General features: G+C 42.7%; 1 protein-coding gene across 1 annotated transcript in view; it reads left to right on the plus strand.

The window, feature by feature from the left end:
- The window catches only part of ZNF831 (zinc finger protein 831), a 79,256-nt gene extending 65,897 nt beyond the window's left edge, over nucleotides 1–13,359 (plus strand). Inside the window, exons 5-6 of the mRNA XM_057529797.1 lie at nucleotides 10,917–11,071; nucleotides 11,809–13,359. Coding sequence (XP_057385780.1) covers nucleotides 10,917–11,071; nucleotides 11,809–12,654 — 1,001 coding nt within the window. The 3' untranslated portion in view covers nucleotides 12,655–13,359. The remainder of the gene's footprint in view (nucleotides 1–10,916; nucleotides 11,072–11,808) is intronic.
- The last annotated feature ends 5,246 nt before the right edge of the window (nucleotides 13,360–18,605 follow it).

The raw sequence follows: 18,605 nt of genomic DNA on the forward strand, positions 1-18,605 counted from the left end.
AAAGAATAAAATACCTAGGAATAAACCTACCTAAGGAGGCAAAAAGACCTGTACTCCGAACACTATGAGACACTGAAGAAAGAAATTGAAGACAACACAAACAGATGGAAAGATACACTGTGTTCTTGGATCGGAAGAAGTAATATTGTTAAAATGACTATACTACCCAAGGCAATCTGCAGATTCAGTGCAATCCTTGGATGGTTTTGTGAGGTGACATTTTCATGATTCCTCAGGCTGGTCATTTCCTCTCAAGCCAGATTAGGTGTCCTTGTGGTATGATTCATAACCCATCTCCTTTGTGGCATTTACCACAATACCAATCCTTATATAATTATGTCCTAATTTTCTTCTCTTCAGCTACGTGTGTACTACCTCAGCAAGGCAAAATTGAGCTTCTTAAATCATTAACAATAAACCCATATTTAATTCCAGGGTGAAGGAGACATTTCTCTGCTTTCTCCTGGTCTCATTTACTTTCTTTCTCACCGGAATCTCTTCTTCTGAATTTTCTGTCCATACCTAAGCTTTTAAGGGACTGAAATATTTCAACTGGATTTTTTTTTCATTAACATAGTTTAGGAAAAATTCCTCTGAGGCAGATGTTATCAAAGCAGCTGTCTTTCATTGAAAAAATAGAAAGGTAAAGAGAACTTCTCTGACAGGTACTTCCTGAGATAAAAGGTTTACCTAATCCTGTTGAAAAGGTAGAATAGTTCAATATTATGGGAAGATGGTGATGTAATTCTCTGAAATTAAGTAGCTGTGAATTGTTTGTCTTTTTTTTTTTTTTTTTTTTTCACCCTTTCAACTTTTGTTAGTTGAGTGAACTGGGAGAGGTGGGGCTGGGGAGGTTTACTGCATGTCACTCGTGCCCTGCTCTCTTTGTCACACATCACCTCCAGACGTTTTCCTCAGAGAAACAAAATGGCAGCCTGAACTCCAGGGTTCCCTCACCCACCAGCTCCCTCTCCGCCTCTGACTAGAGCTAATGGCTCCGTACCATTATTTTTCCTGTCAGATTTAATGGGGAGATATTCTTTTCCTAAAGCCATTAGTTAAGTAATATTGCTTACAGAATTGCTGAAACAGGGATAACACCTCCTTCTCAGGGTGTAAATCTTAAGAAATGATGAGGCAATTGCCTAAACACATCAATTATATTCCAAAGCCTGAACTTCTTTTCTGCTACAATTTTCATTTAGAGTTAAGAAAGTTTGAAAGTAATGATCCCTTAAAGTAGGTTCTCTTGATTCAATTTTGGCACTAAATAATTCAAATAATATTAGCTGGGTTTTTCTTTCTTCTTTCTTTCTTTTTTTTTTTTTTTTTGTTCTTCATTTCATTTTCTCTCTTCTCCACAATCTGTCCTCTCTTTATTTTAAGACATTCTCTTATTGTCTGAGGATGATTCAAGTTTCAACTTATCGAAAGATTTTAAGCATGCTTTCCCACTAAATATATTTTTTTGGAGAAAACGGTAAGTGAAGTGTTCTCAAACTGATTGCCTTTCATCAGAGAAAGAGAAGAGAAATTTAAATCGTAGAGAAAAGTGGTTTCTGGAAAAAAGAGATTGGAAAATGATTACTCGGAAGAGGCAAAATTTCACACAAAAAATGAGGCTAGAACAGAAATACTTCAGATTTGGTTAGAGATGGGAAAATATATTTTTCTTTTCCTTTGAGTCTCTCAACCTTTTCTCTGCCTGAGAAACTGAACTCTTGTTATGAGGGTGTGAGGGTCCACCTCCCTCTGTCAGATGTGTGTTCTGATTGAAATGACTTGCCTTGCACACTCTGGGGCTTTTCTTCATGACTTTCAGTCTGAATTTTAGAGCCAGTGTCATTATTTGCCTCTGATTTTTCTTTCAAACGAATAAAGCAATCCCATGCTTGTTGCAACAAAAAAAGCAACATTGACATACGCACGGAAAGCTTGACAATCCCCAGCCTCATGGCCCCCCAAGGTTGCCAGAGTTGGGCTGATATGCCATCACGTACATGATGGACACTTTATTTTGTTGTTTACACAGATAGATCATACCATACACAGTCATCTACAACTCTTTTCTTCTTAATATATCTTGTATATAACTCTAGGCATATATTACAGATTGATAGATAGATCATTTTAATAATGGCACAAAATCCCACAGTATAGCTGTACCATAATTTATCTATTCAACTCTTCCTGTATTGATGGATGTTCCTGTTGGTTCTATTGGTTTTCCTACCACAGCTATTGCTGCAGTAAATATTCTTGCCCCATTTTGCAAAGAGCAGTTGCTGGATCAATGCGCGTTTTATAATTATAAATTTCATTTTATAAGATGCTACTAAATTACTTTTCAAAAACAGGGTTACTCTCCCATAAATATCTTTTTAACAGTATTTTTGAAAAGAAACTCTGCTTCTGCAAAAGAGCAGAGCCTGCGCGGAGACTAAAGCCTTGCCTTCATCGTGGGCGCCCTTGAACCTCTTCATGGACAAAGGGTCTCACGCTGGCCTCTCTTGGCAGCATTCAGGCCACGGATACGTTGGTTAGCACGGAGCTGTTGTTTGAAAATTAATTCGTTATCAGTGTTTAAACTGGAATCATGGAACTCAGATTTCTTGTTTCTCTTGGAAAATGGATAGTTCTGGCAAACTGGATGCTTGGTCCTCGGTGGTCTTGGTGGGTGGGAGCTGAGGGGCAACCTTGCCCTTGGAGGCTGGACCTGTCCTCCCTCTCCTTCCACAGCCCTCTTCCCAGGCAGAAGCCCTTGTTTCTGTTATTGGTCTGGCCCTGTAGCTTTTGAGTTTGTGATTCTTGGTTTCAACCAGGGTTTCCCAGCCGTGGCCTTATTGACCTTCGCATCTGGGTCCATCCAGGGTGGGGCGTGGGTGCATCCTGTGTACCACACGTCCAGGAAAGTCCCCAGACATCACCTCCGGCTGAAAACCACTGGCTCAAACAGACCCACAAATCCCATTTTCTTCGGTAGATGTTGAGATCAACTTTTCCAAGAGTGTTCCTGAGCCACTTTCATCATTTCTCTCTATCCTGTAGGCCTCTGTCTCGCTTTCTGAAGGAATGTTGTTGAATTCTGTACACAACCAAGCTTTAAAGTCACGGAAGTATTTCAAACCAGCCCCATCCACCGAATTGGGAGAAAATATCTGAGTGGAGAAAGTGATCAAAACACTTTCCTTTCATCTCCGGAACAGAAGTGTAGACACGGCCGTGATTCCAGGTGTTTCTCAAGTAAAAGCTTTACCTAATTACACACACGTAAAAGGTACAATTTCTAAATACTGGATGAAGAGGCTTGAATAAGTCCCTGGAAGAAAGGGAGACATTGCCTTTGTTCCCTCGGGTTTTCTGCAGTGGTTTCTTTTTGTGATTTAGGGCCTCGGGTGATTACCCTTCTCCCCTTCTGTTCTCACAAGAGTTCTCCTCAGAATGTTCCTGAGCGTCAGGAAGAATCAGGAAGACTGGGGAGGGGGTCTCTCCAGGGCTTTTCTCCCCCTTTGCCTTCTCTCTCCTTCTCTGACAGGAGCAAATGACTTTCCTACATCTTTTCTCATTAGAATTAATAGAGAAGTATTAATTCTTTCCCTAAAGCTATTAGTTAAGTCACAGAGCTCCGGAATTGCTGAAACAGAGTAATTTCTCCTTCCTTCCAAGGTGTAAATCTTGGGGCAAGATGAGAAGCTTTTGTGAGTGTATCAATTAGGTCCCCAGGAAGGGACCCTCACAGACAATTTTCATTTAGCCATAGGAAACTTTTAAAACAACAATACATAGACTAGATGGGCTGCTGCGTTCTGTCTTGGCATTTAACGTTTCAAATGGCATTTCTTTGATCATCTCTTTTCCTGACGTGATTTCGTCATCCTATTTTCACTCTGTATTTTAAAGTCACTCTCTTGTTGTCTGGACAGGGTACAACTTTTAACTTAAAGCAAGATTTTAAACACCACTTTGCACTAAACATAGTTTAGGTGAAGAATTTCTGTGTGGGAAGAGTTCTTGTCCTGATTGCCTTTCATCAAAGGAATAGAAAAGAGATGAGAACCACGAAGGAAAGTGGTTTCTGAAATAAAAGATTCATTTGTGATTACTTAGAGGCGAACTTTCCGAAGACTGCATTAGGGTAGCACAGAAACACCCGAGGCTGTACTCGATAAATATATTTTCCTGGCTCTCTCTCAAGTCCCTCTCTGCCTGTGGGACTCAAGTGGGTGTCTGCCCCCCACCTCCTACAGTCCGCCCACTTCTAATTGTTTTCTGATTGGAATGAATGTCCCCAGCCCCTGCCTGAGAAGAATAAAGCTTCTTCCCTCCATCATTTTCAGCCGTATTTTTTTCTTCTTCAGAGGCCTCATAAACAAAAATTGCAATAGGATTGCAGAAACAAATGAATATACTTGCAAAAAAATTTTAGTCCGATATCTGGTGTACCATAGAGCCTTAAAAACTATTGGTTGAATAATTACTCAAATGAATGATTCAGACTCGGTAGAGAGAAAACCAGCCCCAAACAGGTGGCAGGTGGGAACGGTTTTACAGTACGCATGGTTTTACTCATTTCCATGGATACAGCTGGGGTCAGGGCCCCATTTTACCATCTCATTGCAGCCTCTGCTTTTTCCTTCCTAGCATTTGCTACATATGCTTGGTGATTTTTTTTCCGATTGGACTTTTATTTTTTTCATATTCTTTTCCATTATGGTTTATTACAGGATATTGAATATGGTTCCCCATGTGATACAGTAGGACCTTGTTGTTTATCCATCCTGTATATACTAGTTTGCATCTGCTAACCCCAAACTCCCAGTTCATCCCTCCTCCAACCCTCCCTTCCCTTTGGCAACCACAAGTCTGTCCTCTATGTCTGTGAGTCTGTTTCTGTTTTGTAGACAAGTTCATTTGTCATATTTTAGATTCCACATATAAGTGATATATGATGTTTGTCTTTGTCTGACTTACTTCACTTAGTATGATAGTCTCTAGGTCCATCCATATTGCTGCAAAAGGCATTATTTCATTCTTTTTTATGGCTGAGTAGTATTCCTTTGTGCATGTGTACTACATCTTCTTTATCCATTCGTCTGTTGATGGACATTTAGGTTGTTTCCATGCCTTGGCTATTGTGAATAGTGCTGCTGTGAACATAGGGGTGCACGTATCTTTCTGAATTAGAGTTTTGTCTGGATATAGGCCCAGGAGTGGGATTGCTGGGTCACATGGTAGCTCTAGTTTTAGTTTTCTGAGGAACCTCCATATTGTTCTCCATAGTGGCTGCACCAATTTACATTCCCACTAACAGTGTAGGAGGGTTCCCTTTTCTCCACACCCTCTCCAGCATTTGTTATTTGTAAGTGATTTTTTTTGGGGGGGTGTAATTATTTGCTGGCTGAATTTCTCCCCCCATTAGACTGTCATTTCCATGAGGGTATCTGCCTCCATCACTGAATAAATTGCCTGTGTTCAGCACAGTTCCTGGCACAGAGCGTTGACTGTGGTCAGTGCTCAATAAATATTTAGGCTTAATCATATGGGCTCATAAATGGGCTGAAAAAATATGGACTCAAAGGGGCTCAACTAGTATTTGGAATATGAGCAAATAACTGCCCACATAGTGATTCCTCTTAGAGTCCTGCCCCGCTTTCCTTAAGTAATTGCAAATTTTAATTGCTAGCACATTTTGCATCCTTCGATGGCAGGGATGCTTGTAAACAATTTCATCTCAGATAAATTAGTAGTCTGGGAGACTACCCCTGGGATTATGTTGATGCTTATAGCTTACTTAATGAGGCCAACGTGATAGACTCATTTTTACCCCTTCCTTATAATTCAGCATCTTTGGACTCCAAATTCATGGAGGTTTGGGGTATATTGGGGCAACTGATGAAAAGGCATCAAATTACTTACATTTTCAGATAATGATATTTGAGTAATATGTCTATTAGCATTTTAACAAGGCCTCGCAATGAGACAGCCTGCAGGAGGCTTGACATTAAAGATGTCACCAGTTAAGCTGTAAGTTTCATCGTGTTGTCTCTTCACTCCATTTTCCTTCTAATTATTTTACAGTTTCCTATCGCCTTTTCAAGATGGCTAAATTTAAATTTGCTACAATACTAAGCAGTCTCTTCCTCTCTCCACGTAGTTTGGCAATTATTTCTGAGGGAAATCATTAAAAACGCAGCCTTTAATCGGGGTGGGGGGCAGAACAGCACACAGACCTGTGATGAGAGATGGTTTCTGTAGTAAGATTCTGGTAATTGCGTAAGAGCGGTCGAATTCGCAAAGGTTGCGATAGGACGGTGAAATCTATAATTTCTGAAGATGTACAAGGTGATTCACAGAGTGATGCCGAAACGTAAAGAGGATGCCGTTCTGCGCTTTAACACTTGACTGGAGCCCTACTGACTTTTTGAAAAGGGCCATTCATCTAATAGCAAGGATGCTTTCCTTCTTCAAGAATCGCAATTTGTTTAACACACTTCTGTGACATTATTTGGGCATTTTTCACAATGATTAAAGATAACGCACTTTTCTCTGTAGACTGTTAGGTCACAAGCAAATTAAATCAATGTATTTTCTTCCCTTGCTTTCTCGGATGAGTCAGAAGTTATTGGTCAAAGGCGCGCATGGCCTTTTTGTTAAGCTTAAAAACCCAAACGACCTGCTGAGAAGATGCTTGGCCAATCTGATTATTTTCTCTGTACTAATTGGTTTTACTTCTTCATTGAATTGAATGAATTGCCTGGTGGTTTTGTCACTGTGGGAGCACAGCTTAATCCACTTAGAGCGAGGCGCTTGGGCTTGGTAAACTCTGGGGCTCTAGAAACGTTTTTCATCATCGTGGTCTTTGGGTGATTTTTCATAGGTGAGAATGCAAATGGATCTCAAATCCATCCATTTTCTCCATTTCTGTTTCCACTGCCCTAGCCAAGTCATCTCACCTGGTCCCCTAGACTACTTTGGGAACCTTGTAACTGGTTTTCCCATCCTACTCCCCTCTCTCCTTCTTCAGTCTCCATATAGTAGCCAAGTGCCTCTTTAGAAGATGTAGACTTCTTGCTGGAAACACTGGTTTCTTCACAATGAATGAAGAATAAAATCTAGACCCCTTCCCAGGGCTGCCTGCACCCTACAAGATCTGAGCTCTTGGTGGCTTCCTCAGCTTCATTTTGCCCCCTGCTCCCCACCATCTTTCCACCACGGCCTTCCACTGATTCCTTAATCCCCCCAGCTCCATCCCACCGCAGGGCCCCTGCCTCTGTTCCTCCTTTGTCTGGAATGGTCTTAGAGGGCTGGTTCTTTCTTATCCTGAAGGTCTCATTTCAGGTGTCACCTTCTCAGAGATGCCTTCCTCAACTAGGCAAGCCAGTTACTCTCTGTGATCTGCCCTTCAGGGACTGTTACTCTCTATAACATTCCCTGTTTATCATCACTTTCATTATTACTCTACCCTCTCCTGTTTATTGCATCTTTGTCATAGCCTCCTGTGTATCATTCCTCTCTGGGGTACCCCCATCCTGTTTATTTCCTTCGTGACCCCCGTCACAACCTCAATTATCTTACTTGTCTCTGTTTCTCTTCCCCGTCGGAACAGAGACTCCTGAGGGCCAGAGCACCTTGGTCTTGTCCTCCGATTCCTCAGGGTTGAACATGGTACCTGGTTCCTTGAAGGAGCCCAGGACATGTCTGTTGAGTGGATGAATGAAATACCAAAGACCCCGGTGCTGCACCTTTAGGTGATCTCAGTAACGTGGTGCTCAAGTGAAGATTGTTTGTATTAAAGTAAAAATCATTGCTTCCTTTCCCAAATTGTCGCAACGTTGATGGATTTTTAAAGTTGATTTGCTCAAGATTAGTGTGCTCGATCATCTAGTGACCTACCCCTGGGGGTATAAGAAGTAGGTCTGTTCTTTTGGGTTCAGGGTGGAGGAGAGAGCACATACACTTCCCTCACTTTCCTCCCAGACATTAGTGAAGGAATGTGTTTGGAATGCCCAGGCCCAAGGGGACAAGATGACCGGAGAAGAAACGGCGCCACAGTTGTAGGGGCTGGAATGCAGAGGCTAAGTGGTCACTGATTAGCAGACCCAAGTGAACTTAATCCTTGTTTAACAGTGGTCAAGCCCTAGACATTCAGAAATCCATGGTACCAGGTGGGGCTGAAAACAGGAGCGTTGGTTGAAAGAATCAGCAGCATTCAAACCCCCCCAGATCTCCACCCCGCCCCTGCTTCTCAGAGCCTGGTCACGTCCCTCGCTCTTGCCCCCAAATAATACTCTGGGCTTAGTCTCTGGAGACTCTACAAAGTGCTGGGGAGCAAGGGGGCTGTACTGAAAACAGAGGGTTTAACCAAAGGTTGGTGCCGCGCATTGAGGCCCCCCCCCCCTCAATCCCAATTCTGGCTGCAGGATGCTGGTACCTGCCTTGCGCTTTCCAGGCAGGAGATCAGAGAACTCCTTGGGCAGAAGCCGACCAGCCTGTGTGGAAGACCTAACGGGGATTCCTTCAGGTCTTCCCACATCAACAGGGCGACCAGATAACCCTGCGGGGAGGTCCACGATTGACATTTCATGTTTGTAAAGTGTTTCTAACCAGTTTTTCAGTGCCTATTTCCTAAACGTGAGCAGGTAGTTAAGATTGCCGGGTATCTCAGGGAAGCCTTTAGTAGGAAAGAGAGAGATAAAAACATACAGAAACAAAGGAACTTGGAAGAAAGAGAGACTATATAGGAAGAGGCAAACTTCAGCAATAACAATGACAACAGATCATTATTAATCTTGCCTGAGACAGAAGGGAAGATGTTGGAGCCATGAAATAGTAACAGGATGCTATAAAGAAGGAATAATAATAATTAATAATAATAATGAGTGGGCTCTTGGAAATTAAAGACATGATAGCAGACACAGACACCTCTGAGTTGAAATAGAAAGTTGAAGGAATTCCCCCAAATGAAAAAGACAAAGAATTAGAAAATAGGAGAGAAAAGGTAAGAAAAATAGAGGATTAGATCAAGATGTCCAATAAGCTACGAAGAGCAGTTCTAGAAAAAGAGAAAAGACGAAACATAAGGAAAAAAAATATATCAAAGAAATAACATATTTTTCTAAAATGGAAAGACGTGGTTCAGGTTGAAAGGGCCCACTGAGTGTCCAGACAATGAATGGAAATAGACCCAGGACCATGGCAACACTGGCATAAAAGGAGTTTAGGAGTTTCCAGAGAGAGAGAAACAAAAAGGTTTCCTCCAAAGGATCGGGAACCATAAATCATGTTGGCTCCAGACTTCTCAACAGCTAGAGCTCAGTGGAGCTACATCTTCAATTCTGAAGGAGAATGAATTTTAATTCAGACAGCTATACCCAGGCAAGTAGCCAATTAAAGTCTAAACAATTTTATTTCACCCTTTCTCATGAAGCTGCTGGAAGTTTTGCATTAAGAAGGAATGCAAAGAGAGTAAACCCAGGAAAAAGAAGCGTGGGTGTCCAGGAACCCAGGGGGTGAAGAAAATTGCCAGGATGGGGGTGACACACGGGCTCAGCCCCCATCGGGCCAAGGGAGCAGTGGTCCGTGGGAGCAGGTCAGAAAGTTGTGAGAGAGAGATTTCCAAGGAAATGCGATGGAACCTAATAAATGAAATAAAAGACCACTGGGAAGGAGGTGGGAGGATGATTTTAGGAATAAGTCCATACAAAAAAGTAAGCAAAAGAAAAAGACAAAATAACGATTAACTCCAGGGAAACCAGTGCTGGCAAGAAAGGCAATGTCATCACAGCACACTACGTGGCTTGCTGGTGAAGACCGTGTTCCTGAACATGGTGATGTAAACACTGGATATGCTAAACAAAATTATGACATCATAGTCATATGACTGTAGAGAGGAGAGGGGGACGGGCTGTGCCCACGTGTGCGGGTGATAAGGGTTGTGGATGGGGGAGCTCGTCCTAAACCCTCCTCTCCCCTCATGACGTCGTAGGCTATCCTCCAAACCGGAAACAGGGAATCCAGAAGGGGTGCTACACGCTTGTTCTTAGGAGAGAAGGAGATAAATACAAAAGGAACACAAAGTGGGAAAAGATGAGTGGGTGGGCAGGCGTGGCTGTTTCTCTTAATACACGGAAATACTTGACTTTTAAAAACTCTGTGCGTGTGTATCGTTAATCAAACTAAAAGCAGATGTAAAAGTGGGTTGAATGCTTTTCTCTGGTGACACAGCTCTTCTAGAATGTTTTTCTGATCTCCTCTCATGATGGGATCTACTTGCTGAAACTCTGTGGTCCTTCTGACTTGTATCCCAGGCCAATATGACAAAATGGAGGAGAGAGTAAGGATGAAGGATGAGGGAAGGGCAGCTGTTCCCCTGAAAGGGAGATGCTGTTTTGGGGATGTTGTCAAGGCCATGTCTTTGTCACCCCTCTCCCCCCACACATCACAAACACCACCACAGAACAACAGCAACACAAAAACCAACCTCCCTCCTGCTGTCGGCGCTCTGATGGAGACTAAGGCATCCTATATGATAGGAAAATTTCTAGTCTCGACCCTCAGTTGAATGGCCAGAGAATTCAAACAGATCCAAAATTAACCAATGTGGCCAGGAAGATGACTTTGATGAAAAAAAGATCCACATGAAATATCTTTTAAAATATCTGTAATCAAGGGATTTTTCTGCCTTGGGAATTGGTTTTGCCGTTTCTTTCCTTATCAGAAGTGGAGACGTTTTATTTGACCGTGTGAACTGTTTCACGGTAAATCCATTTCCCAGATACACCGTGTGAGATGAGGTTATGAGTTTGGAGCTAGTCGTGAAGACACAGATCAACTCCTAGGAAATGACTGTTGGCTGACTTTATAATTTCAGGTGTATATCCATGTGCCTCCCCCCTTTTTAGGTCTAAATCTGTCAGGGGAGCCAACTTGTGCTGCCTCAGAATCATCTCTTTGTGTTGGGAACGGAGAGAAGGAGGAGGAGGAGAAGGAGGGCAGCAGACACAGCTCGGGAAGCTCCTGTCCTCACCCAAGTTCAAGAACTGTCAGGGAGACAGACAGATCAGCCTCGAAGGTGGGAATTGTGCTTCTGAGCGGTCTCTACCTATCTCTTTTCTAGATTTATGCCTCTTTTTTCTTGTTAGTGTCCAGTGTGGCAAAACTCACTTGGGCCACCTAGAGGTTTCCTGGCACAGAAACCCCGTGAGGCAGACAGACGCCTCCAAACATTGCACTGAATCAGCCGGTGACTTGGGCTGTGAACTGTTGGGATGATCTCACAGTTGATTAAAAAATCCCAAGTCCCTTATTATTTCATACCTGAATAGAGATGCCTATCACCTTGCAGAGGTCACTGCAATGCGGCATCAACGCCAGGCAGACTGGGGGGCCTTGGGTTGAGAAACATGAAAATGCTAGTCCAGACCACACCTTGAAAAACCGCTAATCTGGAAAAACTCAAATGCACGGTACCATAAAGTAGCACACCCGCTGCAGGAACAGCGATGATTTAAAATCGGACGCTCAGAACTGGTTGGATAATTGAGTGGCTGGGTTTTCACAAGGCCAGATACAAATACAGAGCTGTCTCAGTAGCTTATTGTGTGTCAACACGGAACTTTACTGGAGTTAATGCATCAATTAGTTATTAATGAAAACTGATGAGAACATCGTATCGAAGTTCGGGCTCTGTAAAGAATCATTAAGACCTCCAGACCTTGTTCCCATTGAGGACCACGTTTCTGACCACAAGTTTTTGGTACCAATTAACCTTTTTTCCCTCCATTTATCTTCCTTTGCACGTTGCTGCAGGAGATTTCTCCATCTGCCGGTGAGCATGGAGATCGTCGTCCTCAGAATACAGCTGTGAGGTCAGGATTATCTCTGCCATCCGACCCCTTGGTGGCAGTGACTCATGACAGACTTCCAGCCCGTGGCAAAGGTCTGGATGTGGGATTGCTTGAGACTCACCTGCCGCCCCCCCAGGACCAAGTCTCAACAGACCCCACACCACGCATTTTCTCAGATGCTCAAGAGCCTTCTTCCTTTGAGTCCAAAGGAACCTCTCTCTGCCATGACCTTGCTACCTCTGGGGCTGCCTTTTGTCCTTCTCTGGGGGAGAGAGCAGGTCACACAACCCTGGGAATTCACAGTGTGGAACCACAAGACCACAGCCAGGGTGCAAGGGAGACTCTGACACAAAGCTCCCCCGACAGAAAAACGATAGCAGAGGGTGTGTCCCCATCACTCTTGCCAGGGAAACCTTCATCTGGGCAGAGACTTTCAGGTTCAGTTCCACTGGGGTCCACTGGAAAAACTCATCTTGGAATACCAGCTTCAGGACCAGGTTCAGCTAGTTCACACCAAGAGGAAGGGAAACACAAGACATTTTTCCCTTCCGGGGGGCAATACGGGTGTGGGGAAGCGCTGGTCCCCTGCCCTCCTGTAGGAAATGGCAGTGGGAAACGTCAAGGATCTGGATTCATCGCTCTAAAGGATGGTATGGTTCTGTCTAGCCCAGGGCAGCCCACGGAGATCCCTGCGGCCCCTTCGAAAACCCTCAGGAAGAGGAGTTTGGAAGGAATGAGAAAGCAAACTCATGTGGAGTTCAGCGACACCAGCAGCGATGATGAAGATCGGTTGGTGATAGAGATCTGAAACTTCCAGAGAAAGATGCGTCCACGGTCAAAGACGGATGATGCGTCACGGTAAATGCCATCAAGCGGGCAGGAGAACTGAACTCTATTCGTGAAGCCCCTACAGAGAGGAAAGCCATTTGGGGGTCTTTCTAAGATCTCCCCAACCAACTCTGAAACCCAAACTCAGCCTCACCCTTCCCAGGAGGCCCTGCTCACAAGGCACCAGGCTGGGCAAAGGTGGCAGTGAAGCAAGGTCTAAGAAGTCTTGACCTATGCCATGACTGTGGCTTGACTCCCAGCTGTATCCTCTGCATTGGTCCTTCGCTGCCTCATCTGGGAAAATGGCATTGACCCAGAGAGCCGCGATCGACTTGCTTCCGAACAAATGTGAACCCCCCCAGAGTCAAGGGGACAGGTTTCCTCCGTTAGTGAGCTGGGGGTTGGCTTCAAAGGGAGTGAGCATACTTGGGAAAACTGGGGTAGCTTGCAAAAGAGATGGGGTGTGAATTGGGCATCGAGATACTTCTGTTTATTCTGGAGACAAAATCCAGATTCATTCAAAAACTGAAGTTTGGTCCCAATAATTTGCCTCCTTCATGGAAGTTGTAAATATACTTCAAAAAGCCCATGATCTGGTGAAATACTAAGTATCTTTCAGTGTTGCACAAATGGTCAATGCTTATGTATGATTCAGTGACACAAGCATGTACAGCTCTTGTGCCCGGTGCCTTTTCTGTGGAGACCTCTGAAACCCTTGGTTTTTCCAACTCCTGCAAAAGGAACGTTGTGTTAAAAGTTAATAGAACAGTCTCTGTAATGAGTCATTTTTGAGGGGGAAAAATTCACTTATTTTCCTCTGATTCTTTCTGTCATATTGTGCTCTGAGCAATTTCAATTAGAGGGTTACATTTTAGTAATCTCTACAGCTTAAATTGATGCCTGCTTATCGTGATGGGAGCCTTGTAGATTTCCTCCAGAAGCTTCAAGGATACAAAACTAATTGGAGTTTTGACGCTGTTTTACATCTCAGTAATTTTATTTTGGGGGCTTGGTGTTACTTTGCTGTCAAATTAAATCAGCCTCTGTATTGTGCAAGTCAGAACAGCACAGAGAAAATTCGCCAGTGTTCCAAGCCCATGCTCCCCTGTGCAGAAGAAAATAGGTGATCTGCGTCAGACAACGCAGTGAGCAAAGCCTCCGATTTACTGCACTCTTCTCCTCCTCCTTAAATGGGAGAGGAAAAACTTCAAGAGATTTACACTGCTGCATTCCAATAAAATTTTATACTTGCTTTTGGTATGGTTTTGTACAATTTGAAATTTATAGCCGAGCTCTTTTGGCTTCACTTTGATGTAAGGATGTTCATATGACATCTTGTAGTCCAAAGGCGGGGCAGCAATGCAGAACATCTCACACGAACGAAGATGCTTTAATACGTCCTTGCCTGTGACGAAGGATGGTCCGATTTCATGTATCTTCAAGTGAATTTTCCAATTTTAGGGTAACTCTAGAAACTTCAAGTTGGGACCAGCTGCCCCAGGTGACTTAGCATATGTCTGTGGTCATTTCAGATGCACTCATACATAGCCAAGTGATTTCAAGCCCAGCCAAGAAAAACGTAAGAAGGGAGGTAAAAGGATGCTAAGCATTCACTTCGTGTACTTTCTAAACCAAACAAAAGTAGATGTAATTATCTACCCGTTGGATTGTCCGTGCCACTATAATGAGAGAGAGGTCTAGGAAAATGGTCTGAATCCTGGAGGGAGAGAAAGTGACCTTGTCCTGAGCTGGCTGGGGAATCTTAGTGAAGACTCGCTCCCTCTTGGCACCTGTTTCTCCGACTGGGAAGAAGAGAGTAAGACAAGATGTGTTGAATGTAACTTCAGGCCCTGATCCTCGTGAGAGTGGCTCGGAGGTGGTGCCCGTGGGGAAGGGTCCTGCACTCAAGGAGTTTGGGAGGGGGCTGTGGGGAACTAAAGCCAATTATTTTTTTGAAGAATGTGAGCTCAGGGAAGCTCCTAATTTTTTTTTTTTTTTTGTCCAGAGCTCTAGATTTGGGGGTGCAATCAACCCATTTCTAAATGGTGGCTCATAATGCAAAAATTAGAGGCAAAACAGAACACTACTGTGTGAGTGGAAGACAACATGTCTGTGGGCTGGATTGGTTACTTTGTGTTGGGAGGTACTGGTCATCCGGATGCTTCTCTCCTGGACGGCTGCTGAGCTGTTGGCTGGACCACTGGACTGAGGTCAGTAAGTCACGGCTCCCAGTAGCACTGACCTCAGGATAGTCAGGTCAGGTGGAAGCTTGATCCTTCTACGAACCACGGATGCTGGCTGCCACATCCCAACCTCTATCAAACATGGCGGAACATTGATTCCATCTCTAACTCCCTGTGTCTCTCATACAAGAGTGAGCAGGTTACCAAAATTTCCTGTCTCAGCTGGTCATTTAGCTAGTTGATGGCAATGTTTTACAAGTGTACCTTACTTTATATCAACATGAATTTGTGAAAAGCTATATTTCAGTGGGTTTAAAAATTTTTTTTAATGTATTTTGAATGACCCGAGGGGACTTGGCTATTGAAAATCATCCGGAGGTAAATATTTTTTTTTAATGTAAAGCTCTTTTATAAAGCAACAAACAATCTCCGATTTTATAAATCTTAACTTTCCTAGGGTTTTTCTTAAAGTAGACTGCAACTATAGGGGTACATTTTAAAGATAATATCAGAACCTAGACCTGATATCAGTGACCTAGAACCCAGTTTGGGTTATTGAAAATAAAACTTCAGTAATATGGATTGATCATTGCTGCAGTGACTCTACAAGTGTGTGCTGTGTAATGGTTAAGGGAAAACAAATTTATTTTAGAGCAGGGCAAACTTGAGTTTAAAGATCAGGGATTCCCCATTCTCCCCAGTACTGCTAATTTCATTGTACCTTCAGGTAAGGGTCTTAACCAATGGTGTCTCAGCTTCTCCCACAGAGAATAACTCCTGGGATGCTGGCATCGACTAAGATAAAGGGCACTTTGAATTCTTTCCTTTTCTCTCAGAGCAAGGTATAAAATGCCACTAACCATGATGCTCAAGACACTGCCAAGTTTCTCTCTCCAGCTGTACCTACAGCTGGCCAGATCTCACTTGTTGAAGATGCATAGAGAAAAGGGCTTTCAGGTTCCCCCTTGGCAACCTATACTGTTAAGTGGCTCTTAACGTCATGTGCTTTTTGATGGACAACCTGAATCCTCCTTGTTGTAAAGCATGATGGAGACAACTCATGCCTCCTGTTGCATATGACCTTTGAGATTCTGGACGAAGCTAATATCCTTTACTTCACAATCCAGAAGAACCTATGGTTCATTTGTCAAGAGATAAAACAAGACAGGGGATTGGTGCTTCTGGATTCGAATCAAAACCCTTTCAATAGCACGATGGGTACCTGAGGGCAAGTTAAACTTCCCTTTCCTAAAATCCCTCCTCTAAAGCTCAGATGGGAAGAGTAAAAACGCATCGTGGCCACAGTTCTTGGCATGACAGGTGAACGATTTGCAGCCTCACGCCAAAACGTATTTCCTTGCATTTACATTCATTACTTAGAATGATCACATTATTCATTTTTTCCCCAGCATAGAAATTGGCATTTTGCACAAAATTTGCCTGGTGCAGCAGATTTTTATAGTTATGGAAAATCATCATTATCGGGATGTACCACTGATCAAATCCCCAGACATAATTCAATATGGTGAGGAGAAAATGGTCTGCCTGGCCCTATGGTGATCATATTTCTACAACCACAGCAAACAGGGTTTGTGCATTTCTTCTCACTTCAGTTGTGATTACCACAATTCTTGTGAGGGAGACTCTTTGGCTTTTGAAACACTACATTTCTCAATATATAAGCACAATTTTTTGCCCTTCTCTTTCAGATACTCATTAAACATAGGTGTCAGGACCCAAAAAATCCAGTGCTAGATTTGTACCTAGTACAATCCTTTGCACCCATGCTTTGCTCTTATGTGGGAATACATATAATTCAATCTGAAGTATAGAACATTGAGAATGTTACTTCACCACTGGAAGAAGAGAAGCCAGGGAAAATAGTCAGCCTCAGTCAGTTGGAGCCCTAGAGGATGACTCAATACCTTATATATGCAGTCAACTCTTCAGAACTTACTACTCTATTGATTGTTCAGAATCAAGAAGCTATTGGCTTCTTGGTTGTTTGTTTAAATGTATTTCCTTCTTTATATGGTTAAATTATTTTGTTTTGATAAAAATAAAACTGAAAATGAAAATGCCTTGTGTGATTTGTTCACATTTTAACCAAAACTACCACAAAAAATATCCTATATAAATTGGATGTCTGATTATTCCTAAATAGTTGACCAAGCGTCCTGGCCGCCATATTGGTATCCCATTCCACTCAACGAAAGAATTAGGTAATGGCAAATTATCACATTTTCTTGTGCTGTTTTCTTTTCCCATGTGTCTCTTCTGTCACTGTCTGCCATATTTTATGGTTCATAACTTAGAAATGTGTTTTTAAATTCCTAAATGTAGCTCAAATTTGAAGCCACATGAGGGCACTATCCACAGTGCAATAATCCCAAAGTTTTCCCCTTAGAATTGATGTTGCTTAGATAATTAATATTATTCATTAACAGAGAAAAAAACATCTGTAATTCAAAACAATGCCTCCTTCTGAAGATAAATCATGTACTCTTGACAAGAATAAGTAGACTTATTTTACATACCAACACAATATTCTTCTATGTCTATACCTCCTGAAGCCACGTGAAATCAATGAAGACACAATGCATTGGGAGAAAAAGTGGGAATGGAAACATGGGAAGAACAGATACACCAAATGATGGATCTTCATAGCTTTCTTGCTGACTTATCAAACTCTAATAGTGATACATTAATCCATTATTTCCAAATTTCCATCATTTGAGAACCATCTTACTGCTTTTTGCCATATGTGTCCACACGTGGGTACATTATTTACTTAATACTTTTATTTAAATCATCTCTGTCTTAAAGAAGCTATTCTTTTCCTATGTAATAATATCTGTGAAATCTCAGCCCTAATTTGGTAGTTGTGTGTATCTTCTGATATGCATTAAAATAAAAGTATTAAGATTGGTCATCCATGTAGCAGTTAAATATCATCTTTGTACGACCCGGCACACACCCCATGCTCGGGGGAAGCATGGAGCTAATCTAAAAGGTACATGTGTTGTTAGTTCTTGAGTTACTCCAGTTTTTGTTAAGCTCAGCTCTCTCTCCAGTCCAACAGAACTGGTGGCAGCAAGTTGCATTGTAGGTTTATCAGATAAGTGTCTTCAGTCAAACTTTACAGCTGATTAATTAGCATTCCAAGTCAAAGGATTCTCACTTCTTTTAGTCTCAAAGGAACAATCATATAATGTCAATATATATGTTTTCTTTTTTGGTATTTTATTGGTTGGTTGGTTGGTTAATGAGTACAGAATGATATACAGGAAAGCGTAGTTAGGGATTCATGCTGAACCACCAGTACTCCCATCAGTTCTGATGAAACACCCGCTTCCATACTCTTGAATTTGAAGCAAATGGATTTGGCTGTACTAACAGCCACGGAGAACAATTCTCCAGTCTCCTGCCTGGGGACAGCCTGTTGATCTCTGGGCTGCAAATGCAGAAGGAATTGCTTGGTGACATCTAGGACGTTTGTCTCCAGCTGTGACACACATCTGCTTTCAGCCTCCCTCAGCTTCTGCCGGGGGCAAACTCAACACCCTTTACAACTGAGCATCCAGGCGATTTCTACCCAGAAGCAGGGGAATTGTTTTCTGGATAAATGCAGGCGTGAATGGATTCCTATAGGGAATTGGCGGTTTTGTGTGTGCAGCATCTGGGCACGGGACCCAGCCCTGTCTCTGGCCTCAGTGGCAATCTAGTTTGTCTTCTATGTGTATGTTGT

Source organism: Balaenoptera acutorostrata, chromosome 15 (genome assembly GCF_949987535.1).
Source record: "Balaenoptera acutorostrata chromosome 15, mBalAcu1.1, whole genome shotgun sequence".
NCBI lineage: Eukaryota > Metazoa > Chordata > Mammalia > Artiodactyla > Balaenopteridae > Balaenoptera > Balaenoptera acutorostrata.